At 38.2% G+C, this 24,067-nt stretch overlaps 1 protein-coding gene across 1 annotated transcript in view; it reads left to right on the top strand.

Annotated features, from left to right (window-relative positions):
• MMP20 (matrix metallopeptidase 20) overlaps window positions 1-24,067 on the top strand; it is a 48,012-nt gene that overhangs the window by 23,252 nt on the left and 693 nt on the right. The window contains exons 7-9 of the mRNA XM_002822398.4: window positions 6,873-7,009; window positions 8,035-8,191; window positions 22,480-22,583. Of these exons, the coding sequence (XP_002822444.3) occupies window positions 6,873-7,009; window positions 8,035-8,191; window positions 22,480-22,583 (398 nt within the window). The remainder of the gene's footprint in view (window positions 1-6,872; window positions 7,010-8,034; window positions 8,192-22,479; window positions 22,584-24,067) is intronic.

Raw genomic sequence — 24,067 nt, 5'->3', positions numbered from 1 at the left:
AAGCATTTTTAAGGATTATGCAAGTAGGAATTGGAGAGAAGAATGGATGTATTAATAAAAGGCATTCTGAGGACTCACCAGCGGGATTAGGACACTAATTTGGTGAGAAGAACAATGGAAAAGGAAGAGTTAAAGCAGGTAGAAGCCTCATGGCCGAGAGTATACTATACAGCATTGTTCACTTAGAAAAATTCAGAGGATTTGTTGGGAACACGATGTAAAACAGGGTTAGATGAATCCGATTTAAAGCAATGATAATTTTCACAGAGTTTCATAGAAATAAGCTAGTGCTCAGAGAAGAGGTCACAATTGGAGGCTTCGTGGGTTTTGAATCTCCCACATAAAGGAGACAGTTAAAGATGTGGAGATGAAAAACAACTCTGTAGAGAGAATGAGGAGAAAGAAAAAAAGTCTAAAGAATGAGCCTAGGAAAAGGGAGAAAAGGATTCAATAACAACCAGAGAGATTCAGCACTCCGAAAATAATAACAATAAGAATAGCCGACACTTCGTGGTCATTTGCAATGTGCTATGTGTTGTGCTAAGCATTTTACAGATATTCACTCATTTAATCCACACTGTCATTGTCCTCAGCTGGAATTATAACTTAGTTCTGTTTGACATCAGAGACAAAACCTCTGTGGTGGAATCCCAAATAAATCTGGGGAAAAAGGGTGTATTTTTTTTAAGTTATCAACAGTGGAAATTGTTGCCAAGGTCACCAGACTGAGGACTGAAGAAAAGGGACTGAGTGGCCAGGATAGTTTGGAATATAGTCATAGCAGAGCAGTAAGGAAGAAAGCCAGATCATGGAAAGGGGTTAAAGAGCAAATGGGGCCAGGTGCAGTGGCTCACACCTGTAATCCCAGCACTTTGGGAGGCGAGGCAAGTGGATCACTGGAGATCAGGAGTTAAAGACCATCCTGGGAAACATGGTGAAACCCTGTCTCTACTAAAAATACAAAAAAAAATTAGCCAGGTGTGGTGGCAGTGCCTTGTAATCCCAGCTTCTCAGGAGGCTGAGGTGGGAGAATAACTTGAACCCTGGAGGCAGATGTTGCAGTGAGCCGAGATTGCACCATTGCACTCCAGCCTGGGTGACAGAGCGAGACCCTGTCTTAAAATAAATAAATAAATAAATAAATAAATAAATAATAAAAAGCAAATGGGGGGAAACAAAAGAGTTGAGATAGATCATTCATTTGAGAAGCTTGTTAATAACAAAAGAAGTTAAGATAATAGTTGGCAGTGGCAGCAGGGCCAAGACAGGATTTCAAAGAGGGAACTGTTCAAGTTTGAAGACAGTGGAGAAAAAGAAATACAAGGATGCTACAGGAAGGAAAACAATAACAGTAACCACTATTTCTGGAGAGTAGATTTGAAGTTGGGAATTCCCAGGATGCCATGGGCTTGAGGTAAGCCCACCATGGAACAGGAGGAAGTCTTCCTCCTTCGCATTCTCCCTGGGGATGTGTCTTTTCTGGCTGTAAGATTGCTTCCCTGAAAGCCAACAAATGGCATTGTGTTTACTTAGAGCGGTTCTCTGTGATCTATTAAGAATTCAGATAAAGAAGCAGAGGTGAAGTAAAATCCCTGACTCATTGTCATTTCTTCTGAACCACCTGATTCTGAGAGAGGAGGGGCCCTTTACATGTTCACAGGTTATGGCTTATGAATATGGATTTTCATGGGCTCTTCAGATGGGTACAAACACTCTTAATTTAAGGGCACTTTGCACAGCTTTGACTATCATTAATCCATACCACTGGCTACACATGGGTTTTTAGTTGTATGAGCTATATTTTTCTTGGGTTCAGCAAGGTGGATGATGCATGGTTGATTTCTTGGCTTCTGACTCATCCTGAACTAAGCAGCCCTGGTTAATGAGTCCCATAGAATGAATGGCTTCTCAGCCAATGACATGACAGTTTGTACTTCAAAGTTTCCAGTGAAACAAACTAAGAAGGAAACTTGGCTATATTGATAAACTCTAAGTTTATATTCTGCATATCATCTACTAATAAATTTGTAGAGTAAAAACATGTCTTTTTAAAGTGTCTACAAATAACAGTAGTCCTGAGTTTATAGAACACTTTCATATGCATTATCTCAATTGATCCTTTTAAGTGTTTGTGCAGATATTATTCTCACTGTTATCTGACAGTAGGAAATTGAGTCTCAGAAAAATTGAATGACTCACACGAGGTCACACAGCCAGTTATAAAACAAGGCTTCAAGCATTCCTTGTTTTGTTCACTGCACCAAATCACCTGATCTCAGAGGAGTGCGCAGTAATTAAACAGAGAATCAAAAAGATAGAGGCCGGCATGGTGGCTCATGCCTGTAATCCCAGCACTTTGGGAGGCCAAGGCAGGCAGATCACTTGAGGTCAGGAACTCAAGACCAGCCTGGCCAACATGGTCAAACCCCGTCTCTACTGAAAAAAATACAAAAATTCGCTGGGCAGGTGTGGTGACACGTGCTTGTAGTCCCTGCTACTCGGGAGGCTGAGGCAGGAGAATCATTTGAACCCAGGAGGCAGAGGTTGCAGTGAGCCGAGATTGTGCCACTGCACTCCAGCCTAGGCACCAAAGCAAGACTCCATCTCAAAAAAAAAAAAAAAGAAGAAGATAGAAGAAAGAAAACCCTTCCCACAAATAGGAAAGAAGATGACAGAGATCAGAATCTAAGAGAGTGTGAGACTAAAGAGGATGAAAAGTGGGCCACTCATTCAGCTTGTGCTGAGTTGCCTTGATTGTCCAGCAAATAAAGGGTGAAGGCATCTCCTGAAAATGAAAGTCTGATGGGTTCAGCTTAGGTAGGTGGAGAATGATGGCTGGGTATAACAAAAAAAGACCTTTAAGGCTGGACAACATGCATCAAGTCCCTGGATGCACCAGGCAGCATGCTAAGCCCAAGGATACAAAGATGAATAATACATGATGCTGGAGGAGGAGTTCAAGGAACTAGCAAAGAGCTGCAAGAGGCCAGGTGAAAGTTACAGAGATCGAATCCCAAATTTGATGAGTTAGTTACTGTTCTTCGGTAAAAGTGAATGAAAATTTTAAAGAATATGAAACTTGTTGATCAAGTAATTTCCAATCATCTCTCTAGCACCCGTTCATTTAGCCAACAAATATGTATTGAACCCTGACTATGTGCCAGCACAGCATTAGACAGTGAGTACATGAAGATAAATAGTGCAGCTAAATATCTAATCAGCAGATCTAAAATATCAATAAACTCCATTGTTTTGCCTTCCTTATCAAAGATCAAATTATAGGCTAGTGATGTAATCTGTTTATTTTCATTCCAATACATCCTGCAGCTGTTCTTTTCCAAGAGACTTATAGATTTTTTTGTTTATATTTTAAATCCATTCACAGATGTATAAGGAAGTTACTTGCTATAATTGTTTTTGTGAGTTTTACTTCACTTATTACTACAATCTATAGCTCTAAGGATGCAAATTGTCTGAGTATGTTACTGTTTTATTGCCACAAGACATCATTTTTTTCACTAGTTTACTGAAATTTTTCATGACTACAGATTCTTTTTGAAAGTTGTGATAATTTGGCCAGGCATGGTGGCTCATGCCTGTAATCCCAGCACGTTGGGAGGCGGAGGCAGGCGGATCACCTGAGGTCGGGAGTTCAAGATCAGCCTGACCAACGTGGAGAAACCCCACCTCTACTAAAAGTACAAAATTAGCCGGGAGTGGTGTCACATGCCTGTAATCCCAGCTACTCGGGAGGCTGAGGCAGGAGAATTGCTTGAACCGGAGAGGCGAAGGTTGCCGTGAGCTTAGATCACGCCATTGCACTCCAGCCTGAGCAACAAGAGTGAAACTCCATCTCAAAAAACAGAAAAGAAAAGAAATTTGTCATAATTTATATAAGTGATGGATAGCATCTATTTGTATCCTATGTGCACACTATATACATTATACTACATCATAGTGGTATTTAAAGCAGGGTTTCTTAACATTGACACTACTGGTATTTCAAGCCAGATAAGTCTTAGTTGTGTTGAGCTGTCCTTTGCATTAGGATGTTTAGAGGCATCCCCGGCTGTACTCATTAGACTCCAATAGCACTGCTCACCCCCAGCTGTGACAACCAAAATTGTCACCAGATATTGCCTAACATCCCCCAGGGTGCAAAATCACACTTGATTTAGAATGACTACTTCAATTTAGTCCTCACAATATCCTACATCAAAGTTTCTTTAGTAAAGAATGTAAGAGTCTACCACTTGTGAAAAGTTTCAAGAGTACAGTTTTCATTTGCCTGAGCTCGTAACTACTACCCTTTACTACCTCTCATGTTGAGTCATTCAAAATATCACTGTCCCATAACTTCAAATAAAAAGTAGGACTTAGCTTTGCCTAGAGTTGCTTGTTGATTTTTAAGTGAGAAATGCAAGAAAATGCATCTGGCTTTAGAGTGATCAAAGAGAAAGCAGCTGGAAGTCAACTACACCTCATCAGAGACATCACTCAGACAGAGCCTAGTTTTGGGAAGACATATCTGCTCCTCTACCTCCCCACTTTCCCCGCATGGCCTCATCATTATAATATTCTGAAATGCACACTTTGTCTTAGCACAGCAACTTATAAGAGACAACATTTCAGAGCTATGTATTGAATTGCATTAATTGGAACACACTTGCTATTCAGGTTTCATCCCAGGTTCCCAATTAATCCAAGAAGTAGTTGCGGGATTCTGGATACCCAAAACTGTATTCATTACGAGGTGGTGGAGAGAAAAGAGAAAAGGGAAGCAGTCCCTCTGACCTTCAGAAAAGCCCAGGTCTGATTGGACAAAGGGTCAAAGTACAAACAAAGAAAAAACCAGAGATCACAAGACTGAGCATGAGAAAGTAGGTGAGATCAGACATGTGACTAACATCAAGGCAGCTAGAGCCTGAGCTGGGCCCTCTCTGCCCCTCACCACCAGTGACCTTTGGGCCAGCAGCCTTTCTGGATCTCAGTTTTTCATCAGTTAAAACAGACACTTCAGATAAGGCTGTGACGTTTGGGGCTTGTGTATTGTCTATGGTGGGTGCCCAATTAGCAGGTAATTAAGGCCTAGGCAAATAATACCTTTTCAAACTAACAGTATCTATCCATATGGCACCTTACAGTTTATAATACACTTTCATATTCATTATCTCATTTTATCCTTATAATGATCTCATGATATTGGCCAGGAAATTATTTTTCCCATGTAAGATGATTAAACTGAGGCTTGGAGAGGCTGGTCAGCAGTGGAGTTAAAACTCTAGCCCACATCTTCTCAAACATGATGTACTTTTCCTTCCGCACCATGATGCCTCTTATGAAACATGAGGAAATATTTATCTTTTCTCAATATATTCCTTTTTTGGATTTTATCATCAGCTTAAGTTGCCTCATTGGGGATACCTTTATTAAGCCTCTAAATGCAATGGGATCTACTTCTTGTGTGTTCTCAGAGTATCCTGAACTTAACTCTTCGTAGCACCAATCACTCTGATCGTTACTAATCAGTCTCTACTACTAGATTGTAAACATATTGAGGGCAGGGCTGACATTTTCTTCAATGTTTCATCCTTGATGTCCACCACAGTGCCTGATGATAGGTGCTCCATAAATATTTGTTAGATTAACTGAATAGGAAAACTCTACATAAGATTTGGAGAATTCCTGAATTAGCCACTAGGAAAGTTCAATGTCAAAATTTTATTACAGTTTCCCAGTCCCCAAATAATCCTGTGCAGTAATTCTGGGCTCCTAAGAAGCCAAGTAAATTATTCATGTTTTATAAAAATGATTTTCATCTTCAAACCATAAAATAGAGCACATTACATTGTCAGTTTCAATCCAGTACCCTCATGGGTATACTGCCACAATTTTATGACTATAATATTGGGTAAATGGATAGATGAATTGCTAAACCTTAAATTAATATGTGTGTACTAGATTTTCTGTTAACTAGCCATCAGGCTCAAAGATATAAATGCTTCCAGCACACAATTATGTAGGCAACACCATAACTTATGATTATTAATGTTTTCGCTATTTTTGCAGGGTCTAATCAGCATGACTCGACTACAGACTTCATTTATATACTATTCACAATGTCCACCTTCTGGATCATAGTTACCTTTGTAAGATTTTAACTTTTAAAAGATCAGAAAAGGAAAAAGAAATTTGTATCAAGTGATATTTGGAATGGGGGGGTGCATAGCTTAAATGTGCAAATAATTGATACTATTACTTTGCTATATTCTTTCATTATTTTGAGCATCCTTAAATAAACAAAGGAGAGGGGATCACAGAAATGCTAAGACAATGAAAAGGGAGTAGAAACTGTTTACCAAGATCCAAAAAGTTGTGTTTTTCCTTAAAAACAAGGCAAGAGTGGGATGGACACCTTCGTTCATGTCTGTAATCCCAGCACTTTGGGAGGCCAAGGCAGGTAGGTCACTTGAGGTCAGGAGTTCGAGACCAGCCTGGCCAACGAGGCGAAGTGAAACCCTGTCTCTACTAAAAGTACAAAAATTAGCGAGGCATGGTGGCACACAGCTGTAGCTCCAGCTATTTGGGAAGCTGAGGCAGGAGAATCTCTTGAACTGGAGAGGTGGAGGTTGCAGTAAGCTGAGGTTGCAATGAGCCGAGATCTTGCCACTGCACTCCAGCCTGGGCCAAACAGTGAGACTCCATCTCAAAAAAAAAAAAAAAAAAGAAAAGAGGAAGAAAAAAAACAAGGCAAGGCAAGAGCAAAGGGCATTTAGCGAGTGGCCTCTGAGTACATTTCAGTCAAAGTGCAATTTTATATGTAAATCAATCATTGATTTTGATTTTTTTTTTTTTTTTGGAACATCCCATAGGATTTTCTGGAGACGGCAGGTTCACTTGCGGACAGGAATTCAGCCCAGCACTATTACCAGCTCCTTCCCCCAGCTCATGTCCAATGTGGATGCAGCTTACGAAGTGGCTGAGAGGGGCACTGCTTACTTCTTCAAAGGTACCCTACAGATCCCTCAATGAAAGAAATGGCAGGGCTGCAGTGCCCCATTCATTTGGCATATCTAGCCCTGCCAGCATTTTTCCAGTCATCATGGAGCACATTTCAGTTGCTCTTTGTCCTCAGGTTGGGTATGAAATGCCACCCTACATTTGTTATACCCGACATTGTGTAACAATGGAAATGATGGCAGTGGCCCTCAGAACCAAGCCTGTTAGGCTAGTAAGGCACTGTGTTAGGTGATAGTGCCTAGGGAGCTAGAAACCTGGTCCCTGCCACACAGGACCTCTGCTCAGAGTGACAGTGTATACTCTACTGAGACCCTTTAATAAATAAAAGCCAGTGTGGAACTCAGTGGGAGGTAAACAATACCCTTACTTCTATGCTGTGGTCAGAAGCAGCCAGGAGAGGAGGACACCTTTGACTTCAGGAGGTGGACACATATACCAATCTCTGGCTCTAGCCCTTTACTATTTGAGTGGCTTTGGAAAGTTATCTAATGGCTCTGAGCTCCATTTCTTCCTCTGCAAAGTGATTATAGCAATATAAACCTTGAAGATGTGTTGTGACAATGACGAGCCAATGGAAGTTATCCAGTAGGTGATAACTACCAGTTTTAGCTTATATGTTCTTGATACTGTGGGATAAGGTTAGAAAGCAATTGCCAATTTAAGTAAAAATCATGACATTTGCATGTCACTTGCCCATTCTCTCTTATAGATCTATGAAGGTGAAATGAGATTATAAATGAAGGATATCTTGAAAGACATAATATGTTAAACGTAAAACACAATTTTATCAATGTTATTGCTTTCTTAAGGCATAACTAGGGACTTTTGCCTCCAGGGAAGTTTGAAGTCTTTTACTGAACTGAATAGTTAGAAGCTTATATCTCCTGTTGGGTTATAGCCATGGCAAGTATCCCATAAACTAACCCCATTTAAGAGCCTTCACAGAAATCTTTACGAGAGAAGTGCATCACCAAGTGATGCAGAGTTTTCGTAAACTTTAATTTCTGTTTTCAGGTCCCCACTACTGGATAACAAGAGGATTCCAAATGCAAGGTCCTCCTCGGACTATTTATGACTTTGGATTTCCAAGGCACGTGCAGCGAATAGATGCTGCTGTCTACCTCAGGGAGCCACAGAAGACCCTTTTCTTTGTGGGAGATGAATACTACAGGTATGGCTTTTTTCCTTTTTACTGTCTACCTTTATTTAATGAGAATGATTTAAAAAAGAAAAAAACCCTTCCATGAAAGAATGCAAGGCAAGTTTGCAATAGGCCCGTTGACTTCTCAGCCACTGGGGTGCGATTTACAGATGGTTGACTGTCTTCAAGATATGGAACCATCCAAATAATGAGTGAAACCTTCATTCAGTAATCCCATTGTTTGGTCTGTAGGACTTGACACATCCTGATCTTTCAACGCACTCATTAACTGGACGCCTAGTGGCCTAAAAGAGTAGATGCAGCATCACCAAATCCCTAACTACCCACTGAGAATGCCTGACTTTGCTGTTATGTGAGCATCAAATGCATCCCACAATACTCCATGATTTGGGGCAAAATGGAGATGGTCCTGACCGTGGGTCTCTTTGAAGGATAGTTCTGCTGGAAGGAAAAGGCCTTATTGCTTAGTCCTTTTAACCAGCCTAGAATATGAAGATCCTTCTTATCCAAAGGAAACCATATAATTTTAATTCCTGTCCTCAGGGGCTTCGTATGAGCAAATCTGAATCAGGTGTCATCTGTCATCCAATCACTGCACATAGGGTCACATCTTATCTTAGCTACTGAGTTTCTATCCTTAGTTGACTCATGTTGAGGAATGAGTGGAGCTCCTTCAAAGATCACCTCTGCCTCTGCACACCTTTCCTCTGTTCCCAGTTTTCTCTTTTTTGCCTATTTACCTAAACATCCGAAGAGAAAAGCAAAAGCAGATTCTAAGCAGGTGACAATGCTAGACACCTTAGGCTCATGAAAGGGTCTTGAAGAAAACAGGAGAGCACCCAACTTTGTTCCAAGAGCTTTCATTTTATTTCCTATCACGTACATTAAATAACCATTTTCGTGGTATAAAAGAAATTTAAAAACAAGTATTTGTCATCTTATTCTATCTGATTCATATTTTCTTCCCCAATGTGGAGTTGAGAAAGTAATATAAGTGAGGCACATAAATATATTTCATAAGAAAGCAAATTTCTTTTATAAAGAAAGAATTGCAAACAAATATGGACTCTGCTGACTCTTCTGGGCCACTGAGAGCCCTGGAAGCATTGCTCAGTGTCATGTGGTGTCATGAGCTGTCACTTCCAGACCAGTGTTTAAACCACTAGGACAGCTATTTTTCTCTCAGACCTTCCTTTTTAAAATATGATGACAGGAATTCACTTATTAAGGCCCTAATATCTGCAAGACAGAGTATGATTATCTAAAGTCTTTCTTTAAGATAAGGTGGCTGTAGTCACAGAGCAGATACACAGGAAGATAGGTATTGAGAAATCCAATTCCCCTGGTGAATTTTCAGAGAATAAAATCAAGAGACGCATGTGTAAGCATGTGTGTTGGAGTACGAGGGCGTTTATGTTAGAATTATTCAGTTAATGTTTTAAAGGGTATGCACAGTGTGATTCTCAATGGGAGAATTATCCACTCTCCCATTGTCTCTCTTGCCCATTTGTCACCTGATCTTTGGTCTAATCTACCACCCACCAGCACCTGCAGTAAAGCATATACCTTCAGCCAGGCTGGATTGAAGCTTAACAGCTAAGTTAAGAGATGTGGGCAGAGGTTCAAAATTCTCTGTAAGTTTTAGGATGGGGAGGTCAAGGCTCTCTGATTTTAGTGATGCTCTTTGCCCCCAGAGAAAATAGTACTGTACCTTTCCAACTGGGCCTCTGTGAGTGTCTACTAAGGAGAAGTCTTTCATAATCTAGATAAATAGATTCACCAAAAAGTTGGTCTAGGGCATTAACTAAAATGTTAACAAGCTCATTTTTCTGGTTAAGGAAGCAAACCATGGTAGGCACTTCTAACCTTCTCAGGTTACAGAGGGTATTAAGTGATGTAATGCATGCAGACACAGACACCTAGCAGTGTCTGCAAAGAGTAGGTGCTCAAAAAGAGTTATTCTTCAGCAACAGAACTTATGTGGTAACTAACAAATAATTTCTTAACAAGTTGTGATGTTTAACAAATTGCTTAAACCTCAATATTTCTCTGAGTGGCGATTCAGTCAAAAATCTGGTCAAAGGGAATTTCCTTTTTAAATACTGAAGGCCCCAAACATTGGACTGAAATTGCTGCTTTTGGGAAAACACAGACAATCCCTGTAGCAATGGCAGTCTTCCACTTTACACACTCCAACACACACACTGGTGTATGCAACAAGGAATAAGACAACCCTGATCTATAGCTCAAATTTTAGAGAAAGCTATTGTACTGGCCCTATTAATAAACACCCCTGAATTCTGCACAGTGTGCTTTACAGGGACTCGTATGTGTGACATCTTATTGTCATATGAAGCCTTCTATTGGTTTGAAATTTAATTTAGCCACTAATATCAGAGGCCCCAAAATAAATGTGACTTAAACACATGAGGGTTTTTTTCTCATATATGTAAAAAGTCTGACAGTTTAGAGCCAGTGTGGCAGGCTGGTGATCACCAGGGACCCAAGTTCCCTTAAACATTTTGCTCTGCTCTTCTTAACACATACTTCCATTCTCGTGGTTGCCTCATGACTCGAGGTGGCCAGGGGAGCTGTAGTCATTATGTCCCTACTGTAGAAGTATAGAACTGAGAAGAAAGGACAAAGGAGATAAATGATGTTTTGTAGGTAAGCACGTGGCCACACTCAAAAATATGGAAGGTCCCAAGCCTCAAGTTATGGAATAAGAATTTCACTACATTGACATCCACTGAAAGTGGGTTAGGTCTTATTTGTCTTAGACATTTCTCAGGTTCTGCCTTGCTTCTAATGCTAGTTCAGTCTGTGACATAAGTAATGTGCCAAGGGAAGAAAAGTCTCTGGAAATTCTCCAAGAACTCCCAGAGTTTGGACCCAGTTTTAGTTAATGAAATGCCATGAGGAAATGACCAAGGAACTTCCTCCACAGAGGACTGAAGGTTGGCTTGGGGCAAGGTTGGATTAGGTTCTAAAAGGGAGAACCCATGTCACTGTGTGGTAGTTACTTATAGGGGAGCAGCACACAGACGACCACAACGTCAAATCCAAATAGGAGGCTCTACTATGTTGATGCCGTTACATGCTACGTCAGCAAATGACATATTGGTTAAATTTTGCCAACTAGAACCACTTCCCCTTACTTTTATTCCTTCCTTTTCTCTTTCCAGAAGGCCCTAATGGTTCTATCAGTTTTTCATTTTTTACATTATTTCCACTACCTATGGCTAATTTCTCCTTTTAGATGTTCTCCCTCTCCTACCAGTAGCAAAGCAGTGGCTACATCAAGGGATTTCTGGGAGCAGGGGGCATCACCACCTCCATAATTCTTCAAGACAGTCAATGATTTCTGAATTTTATGTAAAGTGACTTGCAAATCTGCAGGTCCTACCCCTTTTCAATCATATTGCCCCTCTACCCTGAATCACTCTTTCTATACGGTCAGACTCAGGGCATCATTGCTGCAAAGTAGAATACGTCTTCCACATTCTCTCCCTTCTGAATGCCTCAGAAATACTAGAAATAGATGTTTTTATTTGAGGATCTTATAGTCACCATAAATAAATAAATAATAAGTAATAAAAACAAGATGAAATAGCGTTCAAAAGTCTTGTTTTTTCATGTTTTAAATTTTAAAAATTTATGACTAAACTACCACATTCAACCTACATTTATTAGATATATTATGTGTCAGCCTGTGTACTAGTGACATTCAAGAGAAGGTGTAGAGTTTGCTGGTTAAGAATGGGCAGAAGTAAAAGAGTCCTAGTGTTAATCTTAACTCTACCAACAATTATCTGGCAATTTGGATAACTTTTCTGTCTCAGTTTCATCATCTGCAAAATGGGGGTAGAAATAGTACACACTTCCTAGAATTATGGCGTTGAAAGAGAAAAATGTGAAATGCCTGTCACATAATAAGCATTCAGCTCATGTTGGATGTTATTAATGACCTCAACAGGTCTTACAGTTGAGGGTAAATATATAGATAAATAACAGAAATCCAAGTGCCAAAAGTGCTCTGATACAAGACTTCATGGAGATCAGTGGGTCAAAACAAAGAGGAAATGGCCAACTTGGCAAAATTATCAGGAAATAATTCTTAGAGGAAGTGATGGCTGAGCTCCATTTTGAGAGTTGTGTAGGAGTTTCCCAGACAGAGGGTGAGGTGTGGGTGGGTGGCTTCCAGGCAGAGAAAGCAGTTGAAGCAAAGTCACTGATGCACAAAATAGCATGTGAGCATGCGGAAAACCTCAAGCAGTTCAGTATGACTAGAATATAGACTAAAATCAGAACGGTGGCCCAAGGAAACCAGGTTACAGATCATGTAGGGTCAATGCCTTTCTAGGGAGATCAATGTTTATTCTGCAGAGAAGAGGAACATGTTAAATATCTTTGATAAGGGAGAAACTCAATAAGATTAATGTTATAAAAATAACACTCCCCCAGCAATGTGACTGAATTAGAGGGAAAAGAGACTTGAAGCCATATAAACTAGTTAGGCCAAAAGGCAATGGAAAGCATACTCAAAGTTCTCAAAGAAAAAACTCAACCAAGAATCTTATATCCACCAGAGTTATCTTTCAAAAATGAAGGAGAAATAAAGACATTCCCAGAGAAACAAAAACTGAGAGAATTTGTTACTTGCAGATTGCCTGAGCAGAGATACTAAAGAAAGTTCTTTAGGCTGAAAGTAAGTGAGCCTAGATAGCAATTCAAGTCCCCACAAAAATCCAGAGAGCATCAGTATGTGTAATTATGTAAAAGACAGTATAAATGCATATTTCTTCTTTTTATTCTCTTAATTTAAAAATGGAAAATCAATTATATTAAACAATGTGCATATAATTGTATAATTGTATTGTTAAGGCTATAACATGTAGAAATATATTTGTCAATAACAATATGAAGGAAGTAGGTGGGAGCAAAACTGTATTTGGCTAAAAAAAATGACACTAGATGGTAAGTAAAATTCACAGGAACAAAAGAACAGAACCAGAAATGGCAACTAAGAAAATTAATGTAACAAAATCTGCAAATATATACATCTTCTCATTTATCTTCTCAGCTTCTTTAGAAGACATTAAATTATATAAAATAATAATTATAACAATTAATTTGGGGCTTCAGATGTATATAGATACAATATGTATAACAATAATAACACAGAAGGAAGGGGAGAGAAATAGAGTTATATAGGAGTAATGTTTCTGTATCTCACTGGACTTAATTTAGTATAAGTCTTAAGCAGATTTTTGTAAGTTAAGATGTATATGGCAAGCCCTACATCAACCAGTAAGGAAATCACTTAGGAAAATATAGTTAAACAATTATAAAAGAAATTAAAATGTTACATTAGAAAATTTTTACTAATACAAAAGAAAACAATGAGGATGAATAGAGAAACCAAAAACACATGAGTTATGTAGAAAACAAAAAGTAAAATGGCAAGCATAAATTCAACTTTATCAATAACATTAAATGTGAATAGATTAAACACTCTAATCAAATGGCAAACACTGCCAGATTGAATTGTAAAAAACAAGACCCAACTATATGCTGTCTACAGGAGATACATTTTAGGTTCAAAGATACAAATAGATTGAAAGTAAAAGAATGGAAAAAATATATCATACAAATAGCAACCATAAGAAAGCTTGAATGGCTATACTATTATCAGGCAAAACAGACTTTGAAATAAAAAATGCTACTAGCAATAAAGAAGGACATTTTATAATGACAAAAAGTCAATATACCATGAAGACGTAATTATAAACATATATGAATCTAACACAGGACCCCAAAAATGTATGAAGCAGTAATTGACAGAAATGAAGGGATAAGTCAATAATGAAACAATAATAGTTAAAGATTTCAGTACCCCACTTTCAATAATGGATAGGACAACCAGAGAGATCAACAAAGAATAAAAGACTTGAACAATACTATAAACCAACTAGACCTAACATATATCTATAGAATGCTATACCCAAAAAAAGCAGAATACACATTCTTTTCAAGTGAACATGGAACATTCCCCAGAATAGACTATATGTTAGGCCACCACACAAGTCTCAACAAATTTAAAACAACTTAAGTCATACAAGTATCTCTTCTGATCACAATAGAATAAAGCCAGAAATCAATACCAGAACAAAAACTAGAAAACTTACAAATATGTGGAAATTAAACAACATACTATTAAACAACCAATGGGTCAAAGAAGAAATTACAAGGGAAATTAGAAAGTACTTAGAAATAAATTAAAATTAAAATACAACATACCAGAACTTATGGGATGCAGTGAAAGCAGTACTCAGAGAAAAATTTATAGCTATAAATGCCTATATTTAAAAAGGAGAAAAATCTCAAATCAATAACTTCACCTTCCACTTTGAGAAAATGGAAAATCAAGAACGTATTAAACCTAAAGCAAGAAGAAAGAAGGAAATATAATCATTATAATGGAAATAAATAAAATAGATGATAAACAATTTGAGAAAACCAACAAAACTAAAGGTTGATTCTTTGAGAAAATAAACAAAAGTGACAAACTTTCTACTAGATTGATCAAATAAAAAAGAAAAAAAATTTTTTTTTTTTGAGGCAGAGTCTTGCTCTATACCCCAGGCTGGAGTGCAGTGGCATGATCTCAGCTCACTGCAAGCTCCACCTCCCGGGTTCACACCATTCTCCTGCCTCAGCCTCCTGAGTAGCTGGGACTACAGGCACCCATCACCATGCCCGGCTAATTTTTTTTTTTGTATTTTTTAGTAGAGACAGGGTTTCACTGCGTTAGCCAGGATGGTCCCGATCTCCTGACCTCATGATCTGCCTGCCTCAGCCTCCCAAAGTGCTGGGATTACAGGAGTGAGCCACCACGCCCAGCCAAGAGAAAAAATTTAAATTACTAAAATCACAAATAAAAGAGGAGACATTACTACCCACCTTACAGAAATAAAAAAGGTCATAAAGGAATACTATGAACAATTGTATACCAATAAATTAGATAACTTTAATGAAATGGACAAATTCCTAAGAAGACACAATCTAGTAAAACTGAGTCAAGAAGAAATTCACAGTCTGAATATACCTATAATAAGAAAAGAGATTAAAGTAGTAATCAAAAACTATCCACAGAGAAAAGCCCAGGCCCAGAAGGGTTCACTGGTAAATTCTACCAATACATTGAAAGAAGAATTAATGTCAATTTTTTACAAACTCCTCCAAACCTTAAAAGAGAACAGAATTAATACCAGTTTTTCACAGACTTTTCCAAAACATAGAAGAGAAGAAAGCACTACCTAACTCACTGAAGTCAGCATTATCCTTATACCAAAACCACACAGAAACATCACAAGAAAATAAAGCTTCAGACCAATACCTGTTGTGAATATGGCTACAAAAATCCTCCAAAAACACTAACAAACTAAATCCAGCAACGTATAAAAAGAATTATACACAAAGACCAAGTGGGATTTGTCCCAGGAATTCAAGGTTGGTTTAACAACCAAAAATCAATTACTGTAATGCCCCATATCAGTAGAATAAAAACAAAAATCATATGATCATCTCAGTAGATGCAGTAAAAGCATTTGGCAAAATTCAACATTATTTCATAATAAAAAAAATTCAACAACCTAGGAATAAAAAACAAACCCTTCTCAAATCAATAAAGAGCATCTATGAAAACCCACAGCTGATGGCATAGTCAGTGGTGAAAGACTGGATGCATTCCTCCTAACATCAAAAACAAGACAAAAATTTCTGCTCTTATCTCTCCATTCACATTGTACTGGAGATCCTAACCAAGAGAATTAAGCAAGAATAAATGAAATAAAAATTATCCAGATAGGAAAGAAAGTAAAACTATTTATTTTTGCATACGGTATTATCTTTTACATAGAAAAACCCTAGAGAACACTCTAAAAAAACTTTTAGAACTAATAAATGAGTTCAGAAAGGTTGCAAGGAATGAATTCAATGTGTTAATCAATTGTGTTTTTATACACCTCAACAAACAATTTGAAAATGAAATTAAAGCAATTCTGCCTGGAATAGCATCAAAAAGAGTCAAATACTTAAAAATAAATTTAACAAAAAAAATGGAAAATTTTGTTTTGTAGTCTGAAAACTACAAAATTGTTGAAAGAAATTAAGCAAGATCTAAATGGAGAGATATCTCATGTTCATGGATGAGGATATTTTTAAGATGATAGTAGTCCCCAAACTGATCTGTAGATTCAACACAATCTCTATCAGAATACCACTGTTTTCTTTGTAGAAATTGACAAGTTTTTCTTGAAACTCGAAACTCATGGGCCTAGAATAGCCAAAATATCTTTAAAAAGAACAAAGTTGGAGGATTTGTACTTCCCAATTTCAAAAGTTACTACAAAGAAACAGTAACTAAGACTGTGATATTTGCATAAGGATAACCATATATGTTAATAGAATAAAATTTAGAGTAAGGAAATAAAGCCATGTATCTATGGGCAACTGATTTTTGACAAGGATATAAAGTCATTCAATGGAGAAAAATGGTATCTTCAACAAATGATGCCGGAAGGAGTGGATAGCCACATGCAAAAGAATGGACTTAGACCCTTACCTCACAACATATACAAAAATTAACTCAAAATTGATGAAATTCCTTAAATACAAGAGCTAATCTGACAAAACTCTTAAAGGAAAATATAAAGATAAATCTTCATGATCTTGGATTTAGCAATGAATGCTCAGATACAACATCAAAAGCATAAGCCAAAAAGAAAAAATGGACAAGTTGGACTTAATCAAAATTAAAAACTTTTCTGCTTCACAGTACATTATCAACAGAGTAAAAAGACAACCCAGGGAATGGGAAGAAATGTTTGTAAGTCATATATCTGATAAAGAACTTGTGTCTAGAACATATAAAGGACTATTCAATTAATAACAAGAAAAATAACTCAGTTAAAATATGGGCAAAGGATCTGAATAGACATTTCTCCAGCAAAGATATACAAATGGCCAATAAGCACATGAAAAGATGCTCAACATCAATAGTCATGAGGACAATGCAAATGAAACCCACAGTGAAATACTTCTTCACATCTACTAGAATGCCATAGTCAAAAAGTCAGATAATAATAAGTGTTGGTGAGAATATGGAGAAATCAGAACCCTCATATAATGGTAGGAGAAATGCAAATTAGTATAGCCACTTTGGAAAGCAGTCTCCTGCTCCTCAAAAAATTGAACATAGAATTATCATTTGACCTAGAATTCCACTTTCTCTTGAGGATACACCCAAGAGAAGTAAAAACATAAGTCCACATAATAGCTGTAAACAAATATTCATAGCAACATTATTCATAATAGATGAATGCTGGAAACACCCCAAATCTCCATCAAGTGTTGAATGGATATATAAAATGTGATAAATTCATACAATGGAATATTATTTGGCCACAAAAATGAATGAAGTGCTGGTACATGGTACAACATGGATGAATCTTGACAGCATTATGCTAAATGAAAGATGTCAGTCATGAAAATCTGCATATTATATAACATGTCCATAATAGGCAAGTTAAAACAGACAGAAAGTAGATAGTGATTGTCTAGGTCTGGTTGAGATGGAGGGATGAAGATGTGGAATATGGGGACTTACAGTGAAAAGGCATAAGGTTTTTGTGGGGGCGGGTGATGTCAACATTCTAAAATTGATTGTGTTGATGGTAGCACAATTCTGTGACTATAGTCATGCATCGCTTGCTTAACAATGGGGCTGTGTTCTGAGGAATGTGTCATTAGGTGATTTGGTCAATCAGTGAACATCATAGAGTGTACTTACACAAACCTAGATGGTATTGCTTACTACCCACTTAGGCTATATGGTATACCCTATTGCTCCTATAGCTCCTACAGACCTATACAACATGATACTGTACTGAATACTGTAGGCAATTGTAATACAATTGTAAGTATTTGTGTATCTAAACTTAGAAATGGTACAGTACAAATACAGTGTTATAATCTTATGGGACCACTATCATGTACATGGTCTGTCATTTCCTGAAATGTCAATATATGGCAAATGACTGTGCACTAAAAAACCACTGAATTTTTTAAATAAGAGAGAGAACTATTGCAAGAATTCTGCCAGAGATGATGAGTTTGGGAGTTGGGGTAGATTTGATTGTTCTTCAAACAGTAGAAAACATAGGTCTGGGTGACTGACTAGTTGCGGGTCATTTGCTTAATAAATGGGTTTTCAATTTTGGCATTTATTAAGACAGTAAACTTAAGAAATGAAGCAGATTTAGGGGAACAAGAAGCAGTTTCAATTTGTACATATGAAGTTTGACATGCTGGTGAGAACTGAGAAGAAAAATATCAAGAAGAGATTTGGACATACAGGTCTTGAACTCAAGAGCAGTCAGGCCGGAAAGATAAGTTTGGAATTCATCATGTAATCAGATGGTGATTGAGGCCACGTTAGGATACAATACTGCCCAGGAAGATGGGGTCCAAGGACAGCACGTGATGTTTGTTATAGAAAACACAGAATATATGAAAGGGAAAGAAATTCTTCAATGGCCAACACTTGCAACATCTTTTGATACTCATTTAATATTTTTCTTCTATTTTTTTCCTGGCAGTTTTCCCCATTTTTAAGTAATTATGTATGCAATTTTGTGTCCTGACACTCTTCTACTTAATACTATAGGACACTTATTTTTCTATGTTGTTACAAATTATTTGTCCCAGAATCTCCTCATAATCATTTTCCTCATGGGGTCCTGTTTCCTGACCCTCATCTGGGATTGTACATGGCAGCTTCCTCCTCTCCTGCCTTCTCTTCATTCCTGATCACTCTCCTACCTGCCCTTCTCTAGTATAGATCACAAAGGCCACTTCATTCATGAAAGTCATGTGATTTCTGGCTGAAATCATTAACTCCAAAATGGAATTTCAGATTTCTATTTCATTGTCCCTCCTGACCCACACTGGAAAGGTCACCTTGAGAAAACTTCCTGAAACCATCTTAGAAACCTTATCAGTAAATTCCCCTTTTTGCCACCCTTTCTTGAATTCTCTTTAAGCATCCTTTAGCAGACTCAGTTCCCCATTTAGTGCTTCTAAGAGGGTAGAACGGAGTCAGTTATGCCCTTGACATATGACTGAAATCAGCACAATCAAAACACCAAAAATACCTAACAAATCTAAGTTCTAAGCATGTAGATTAGGTTGAACAAAAATGCAGGCACTTTATCAAAACAGTCCCTGAGTCCTCAGAATACAAATGTGGAGAGTAAGATAACATCTGAAAAACTACATCAGATATCTGTTGCCGGCAATGATTTATTTCATATATATTAAATGTAAATACCTTGAATCAATATTAAATGATGTAACAAATGCCCACAAAGGAAATAAACATAATTCAGATCACTATTTCTAGTTTGGTATTTAGGTTTCACAAACAAGACCTCAGTGATGAGAGGATATATGCAATGATTTTAGCAGATACTCAAGATATAATTGATTCTCAATAAAAATTGTATTTATTTCCTTACTATTGAAATTCAGTTACTATTTTTTGGTGGCTGGCTCACTGTGTGCCAGGAATCATGCTGAGCGTTTTCTCATATTCTCTCATTTTCCCATCTACCTTTTCAACAATCTTGAGAAGTAGGTATTTCTTTTATTTTCATTGAACATTGTGTCTCTGAGAGGTTACATGATTCACTCAAGATCACACAGCTACAGTGGTCCATCTGAAGCTGTATTTCATGTCCTCTGAATTCAAATTCAGTGGGCCTTCCCAACAATCACATATTTTCATTCTTCAATTCTCTTCATCATTTATTTATTATTGGTAAAAAATCCCCGTGATCTTCATCGTATCATATAATCTCGTTTTCTGTTACTCTCTCAGCAAAATCCTCACCACACCAGCAGACCTACTTCATCTTAATCCCCTCTCTGACTTTGTTCTCTGGACTGCCTCCAACATTTTTTAGCCCTCCTTTTTCACCCCTTCTCAACCTTGCCTACCACCACAAATATTATCTTGTAAAGTAAGTTTAAAGATTAAACTCCTTAATGACTTAGAATCCCAGATCAAACCATGAAGTTCACTCAACCTTATACTGACAAGTCAGAGTTAATTGTTCTTGGGGCCAAAATAAAGACTGCTGGCTTGGGCCCTCTCTTGGTGCTACATGTGCCAGGTGTGTGTGTGTGTGTCTGTGTGTGGTGTGTGTGCGTGTGTGTGTGTGTAAATTGTCTCTTACCCTCATGACCAATGTTTTCCAGATGAGAAAAACCAGGGCTCAGAGCTCAAAGTACGTTCTCCTGATCACGGAGTCAGCAGGTAACAGAGTCAGAAATTCAAACCCAGTACCATCAGACTGTATCTGTTGAGCTCTTTGGACTACAACAGAAATCCTTAAGTATCTGTCCACAAACAAAGGGCTAGATCATCACAAAGTTCTCACCAGTTCACAGCTAAATAAGAACAGCACAATATTATAAATCAGGGAGCTGCAGTCTGTGTCAGCATAAAAACAGATTATTGGCGAGAACCATCTTTTATTCTGAGTTTATGTCCTTTCTGCCTTTTTGGTGTTAACGTTTCTTTGTCTCTGTGAAATGACTATGAAAACAGGTGGTAGTAGTTCTTTTGATGGTTAAATGGTAATGTTCTTACTTAGTAAAATGAAAAGTAGGTAACCTTGTGTTTGTTATGCAGGCCCCTGCATAATGTCTACACATAAGGTCCACATGAAATATTAATGGTTATAGTTAATACGGATACTATGCTGGGACAGTTAGCTTCCACCCCTAACTCCAAACATTCTGTAAAGCAGCTCAGACTTGCACTTAATTTCAGCCTGAGTACATCTTTTTCAATGTTTGCCTCTGGCTCAACATATCACTAGAGAGTTGTCCCTGGCCTGTGTAATCATAGCCACACAAGAGGCACATTTCAAGAGATGGTGGGTGGGATCTGCTGCCACAGGAAATTTTTCAGCAGCCCAGGCACTGGGAGAAATTGTCTGACCTTTTGGTGGGAAAGGAGTGGGGTGTCCACCTGGGAGTGTCCCCATTTGGAACTCTGTGCTAACGAAGAAGGGACTTTCTCAAACTTTAAATGAAGTCTGATTCTCATACAAGTCATGCTGACTCACACGGTCACAGTCTTTTTTAACAATGAGTAATTTAGATCACAAAGAGATATATTAATCAATCTTCAGAGTTATCATTGAATGCTGGTTGCTGATCCAGAAAAAGAAATCAGGTCTACTATTCAGTCAGTCATATAAGCTTTCCAGGAAACAAAAGCAATGGAATTCAAGTAAATTGGTTTAAAAGGCAGAAGTTCAATTATTGCATATTTACTTGCTTCTTATTTACTTATTGTTCACACATTTCTTTATTCGTTCAATGTGCATTATTTGTTCAACCCTTTCTCCATGGATACATAGCACTAAGTTCATGAATAAAAGCCCCTATGAAAGGCTTTCAATGGTTTGATGAACCAAGGAATTGATAGAGAGAGAAATAATTACAACAATAGATAAGGCAATAAAAAATATACAGAGTTCCTTTCAAATGGCAAGCTTTTTTTTGAGTTAACAGAACATGTTGCTATAATATATAGAATGAATAATTCTAAACAATGTATGTGGAAATTTTTTGGAGACTGCTTTAAGCAAGTGACTTCCAAGCTTCTGGTACCAGAATCTCAGGAACGTGGGACACAGTGATAAAGGTCTATAATCTCTTTTAGGTATTTCAAGAGCCTGATTTAAACAACAACAAGGGCCAGGCCCAGTGGCTTATTCCTGTAATCCCAGCACTTTGGGAGGCTGAGGTGGGAGGATTGCTTGAGACCAGGAGTTTGAGACCAGCCTGGGCAACATGGCAAGACCCTGTCTTAATAAAAAATAAAAATTAGCCAGGATGTGGTGGTACATGCCTGTAGTACCAGCTACTCAGGAGGCTGAGACAGGAGGATCACTTGAGCCTGGAAGGTCAAGGCAGTGGTGAGCCATGATGGCACCACTGCACTTCAGCCTGGGCAACAGTGAGACCCCATCACAAAAGAAAACAAAAACACAACAAAGAATAAACAAACAACAACGTAAATTCATGTGTATGTGTATATGACAGAGAGAGAGAGAAACACCTAAATAAGTTATGTGTCCGTATGCCTGACTAGTATAGTGTCATCTACAACCAGTAAAAACCTCTTAGTAATACTATTTATGAAATAATACTTTTTCTAGCTACGATGAAAGGAAAAGGAAAATGGAAAAAGACTATCCAAAGAATATTGAAGAAGAATTTTCAGGAGTAAATGGCCAAATCGATGCTGCTGTAGAATTAAATGGTGAGTGTTTCCACTGAAAACTTTCTTCATAAAAACTATCATAAGAAATCTGGGCTCTGCTTTAACATAACAGAAAGTGGATTTCCAAGTGGGAGTCATTGGTTCTTATATTTGGTCTTAGGTCCTTTCATAAGTTTATCTAAACAGATTATCCACTAGAAAGAGTAACTATAAAAGTTCTGGTATTGTAGTTCTCTCTTTCCTAATGGAAAGTTTTTGTTTGTTTGTTTGTTTTTGTTTTTGTGTATTTTTGTTGTTGTTGCTTTGTTGTTTTTTTTTGAGACGGAGTCTCGCTCTGTGGCCCGGCTGGAGTGCACTGGCGCAGTCTCTGCTCACTGCAACCTCCGCCTCCCAGGTTCAAGCACGTCTCCTGCCTCAGCCTCCCAAGTAGCTGGGACTACAGGCACCCACCACCAGGCCCAGCTAACTTTTGTATTTTTAGTAGAGATGGAGTTTCAGCATGTTGGCCACCTAATGGAAAGTTTTTAAAGTATAGCTTCAGTCGATTAGTCAGCTAGATCATAAAGTCTACGTGGGTCAAGATTACCTTTTCTATCTTTAAAATACACATAGTCTTGGTCAGGCACAGTGGCACACACCTGTAATCCCAGCACTTTGGGAGGGTGAGGTGGTAGGATCACTTCAGCCCAGGAATTCAAGACCAGCCTGGGCAATATGGCAAAACTCTGTCTCTACAAAAAAGTTAGCTGAGAATGATGGTACACACCTGTAGTCCCAGCTACTTAGGATGCTGAGATGGGAGGATTACTTGAGCTCAGGAGGTCGAGGCTGCAGTGAACTGTGATTGCACCACTGCACTCTAGCCTGGGCAACAGAGTGATACCCTGTCTCAAAAAAAAAAAACAGTCTCAAGCTTCTCAGTGCTTTTTCCCACTCCATCATCCAACTCCTGCAATTTAACACATAGCTAGGAAAGTTGAATAGACCTTTGTTGAATAAATTTAATTGAATCTTCTGAAGTAGTCAGTTAGCACACTCTTCTTGAAAAAATAGCACAGGGCTGGACACTGTTCAGAAGTGCAAAGACCATTCCAGATGTGGCCTCTGCTCTCACAGAATGGTTCACCCAACACAGATGAAATGACTGGAAAACAGATAACCTATAATTTAGCATTGAGTCGTGCGGTAGACTTCACAATAATTGCAAGAGCTGATCTGAGAATTAAAATGTCAGAATTGGCAGCAGTCATTGGAAATTTTATGGTGGGACTTCAGATGGGTTTTGAAGATTGGCCAAAGGCTTAACTAGAGAAAGAAAAGGGGAGGGGCTTCCTAGAGGAGAACAGCCTGAGCAGAAGCACAGCACATAACTGAGCATGGCACATTGGATGACCCCAACAAGAAGGCCTTACCCTGGCTGGAATAAGGAGAAAGCTCAGAAATGACTGAGAAGTTGAGGAGTCGGGTTCTAGGGCATGAAGACAGAAGACAAGCTAACTGCCGCCTGACAAATTCACAATTCC

This window comes from Pongo abelii, chromosome 9 (genome assembly GCF_028885655.2).
Source record: "Pongo abelii isolate AG06213 chromosome 9, NHGRI_mPonAbe1-v2.0_pri, whole genome shotgun sequence".
Taxonomy (NCBI): domain Eukaryota; kingdom Metazoa; phylum Chordata; class Mammalia; order Primates; family Hominidae; genus Pongo; species Pongo abelii.
The sequence above is the reverse complement of the archived record's forward strand: the minus strand, read 5'-3'. Positions and strand labels throughout refer to the sequence as shown.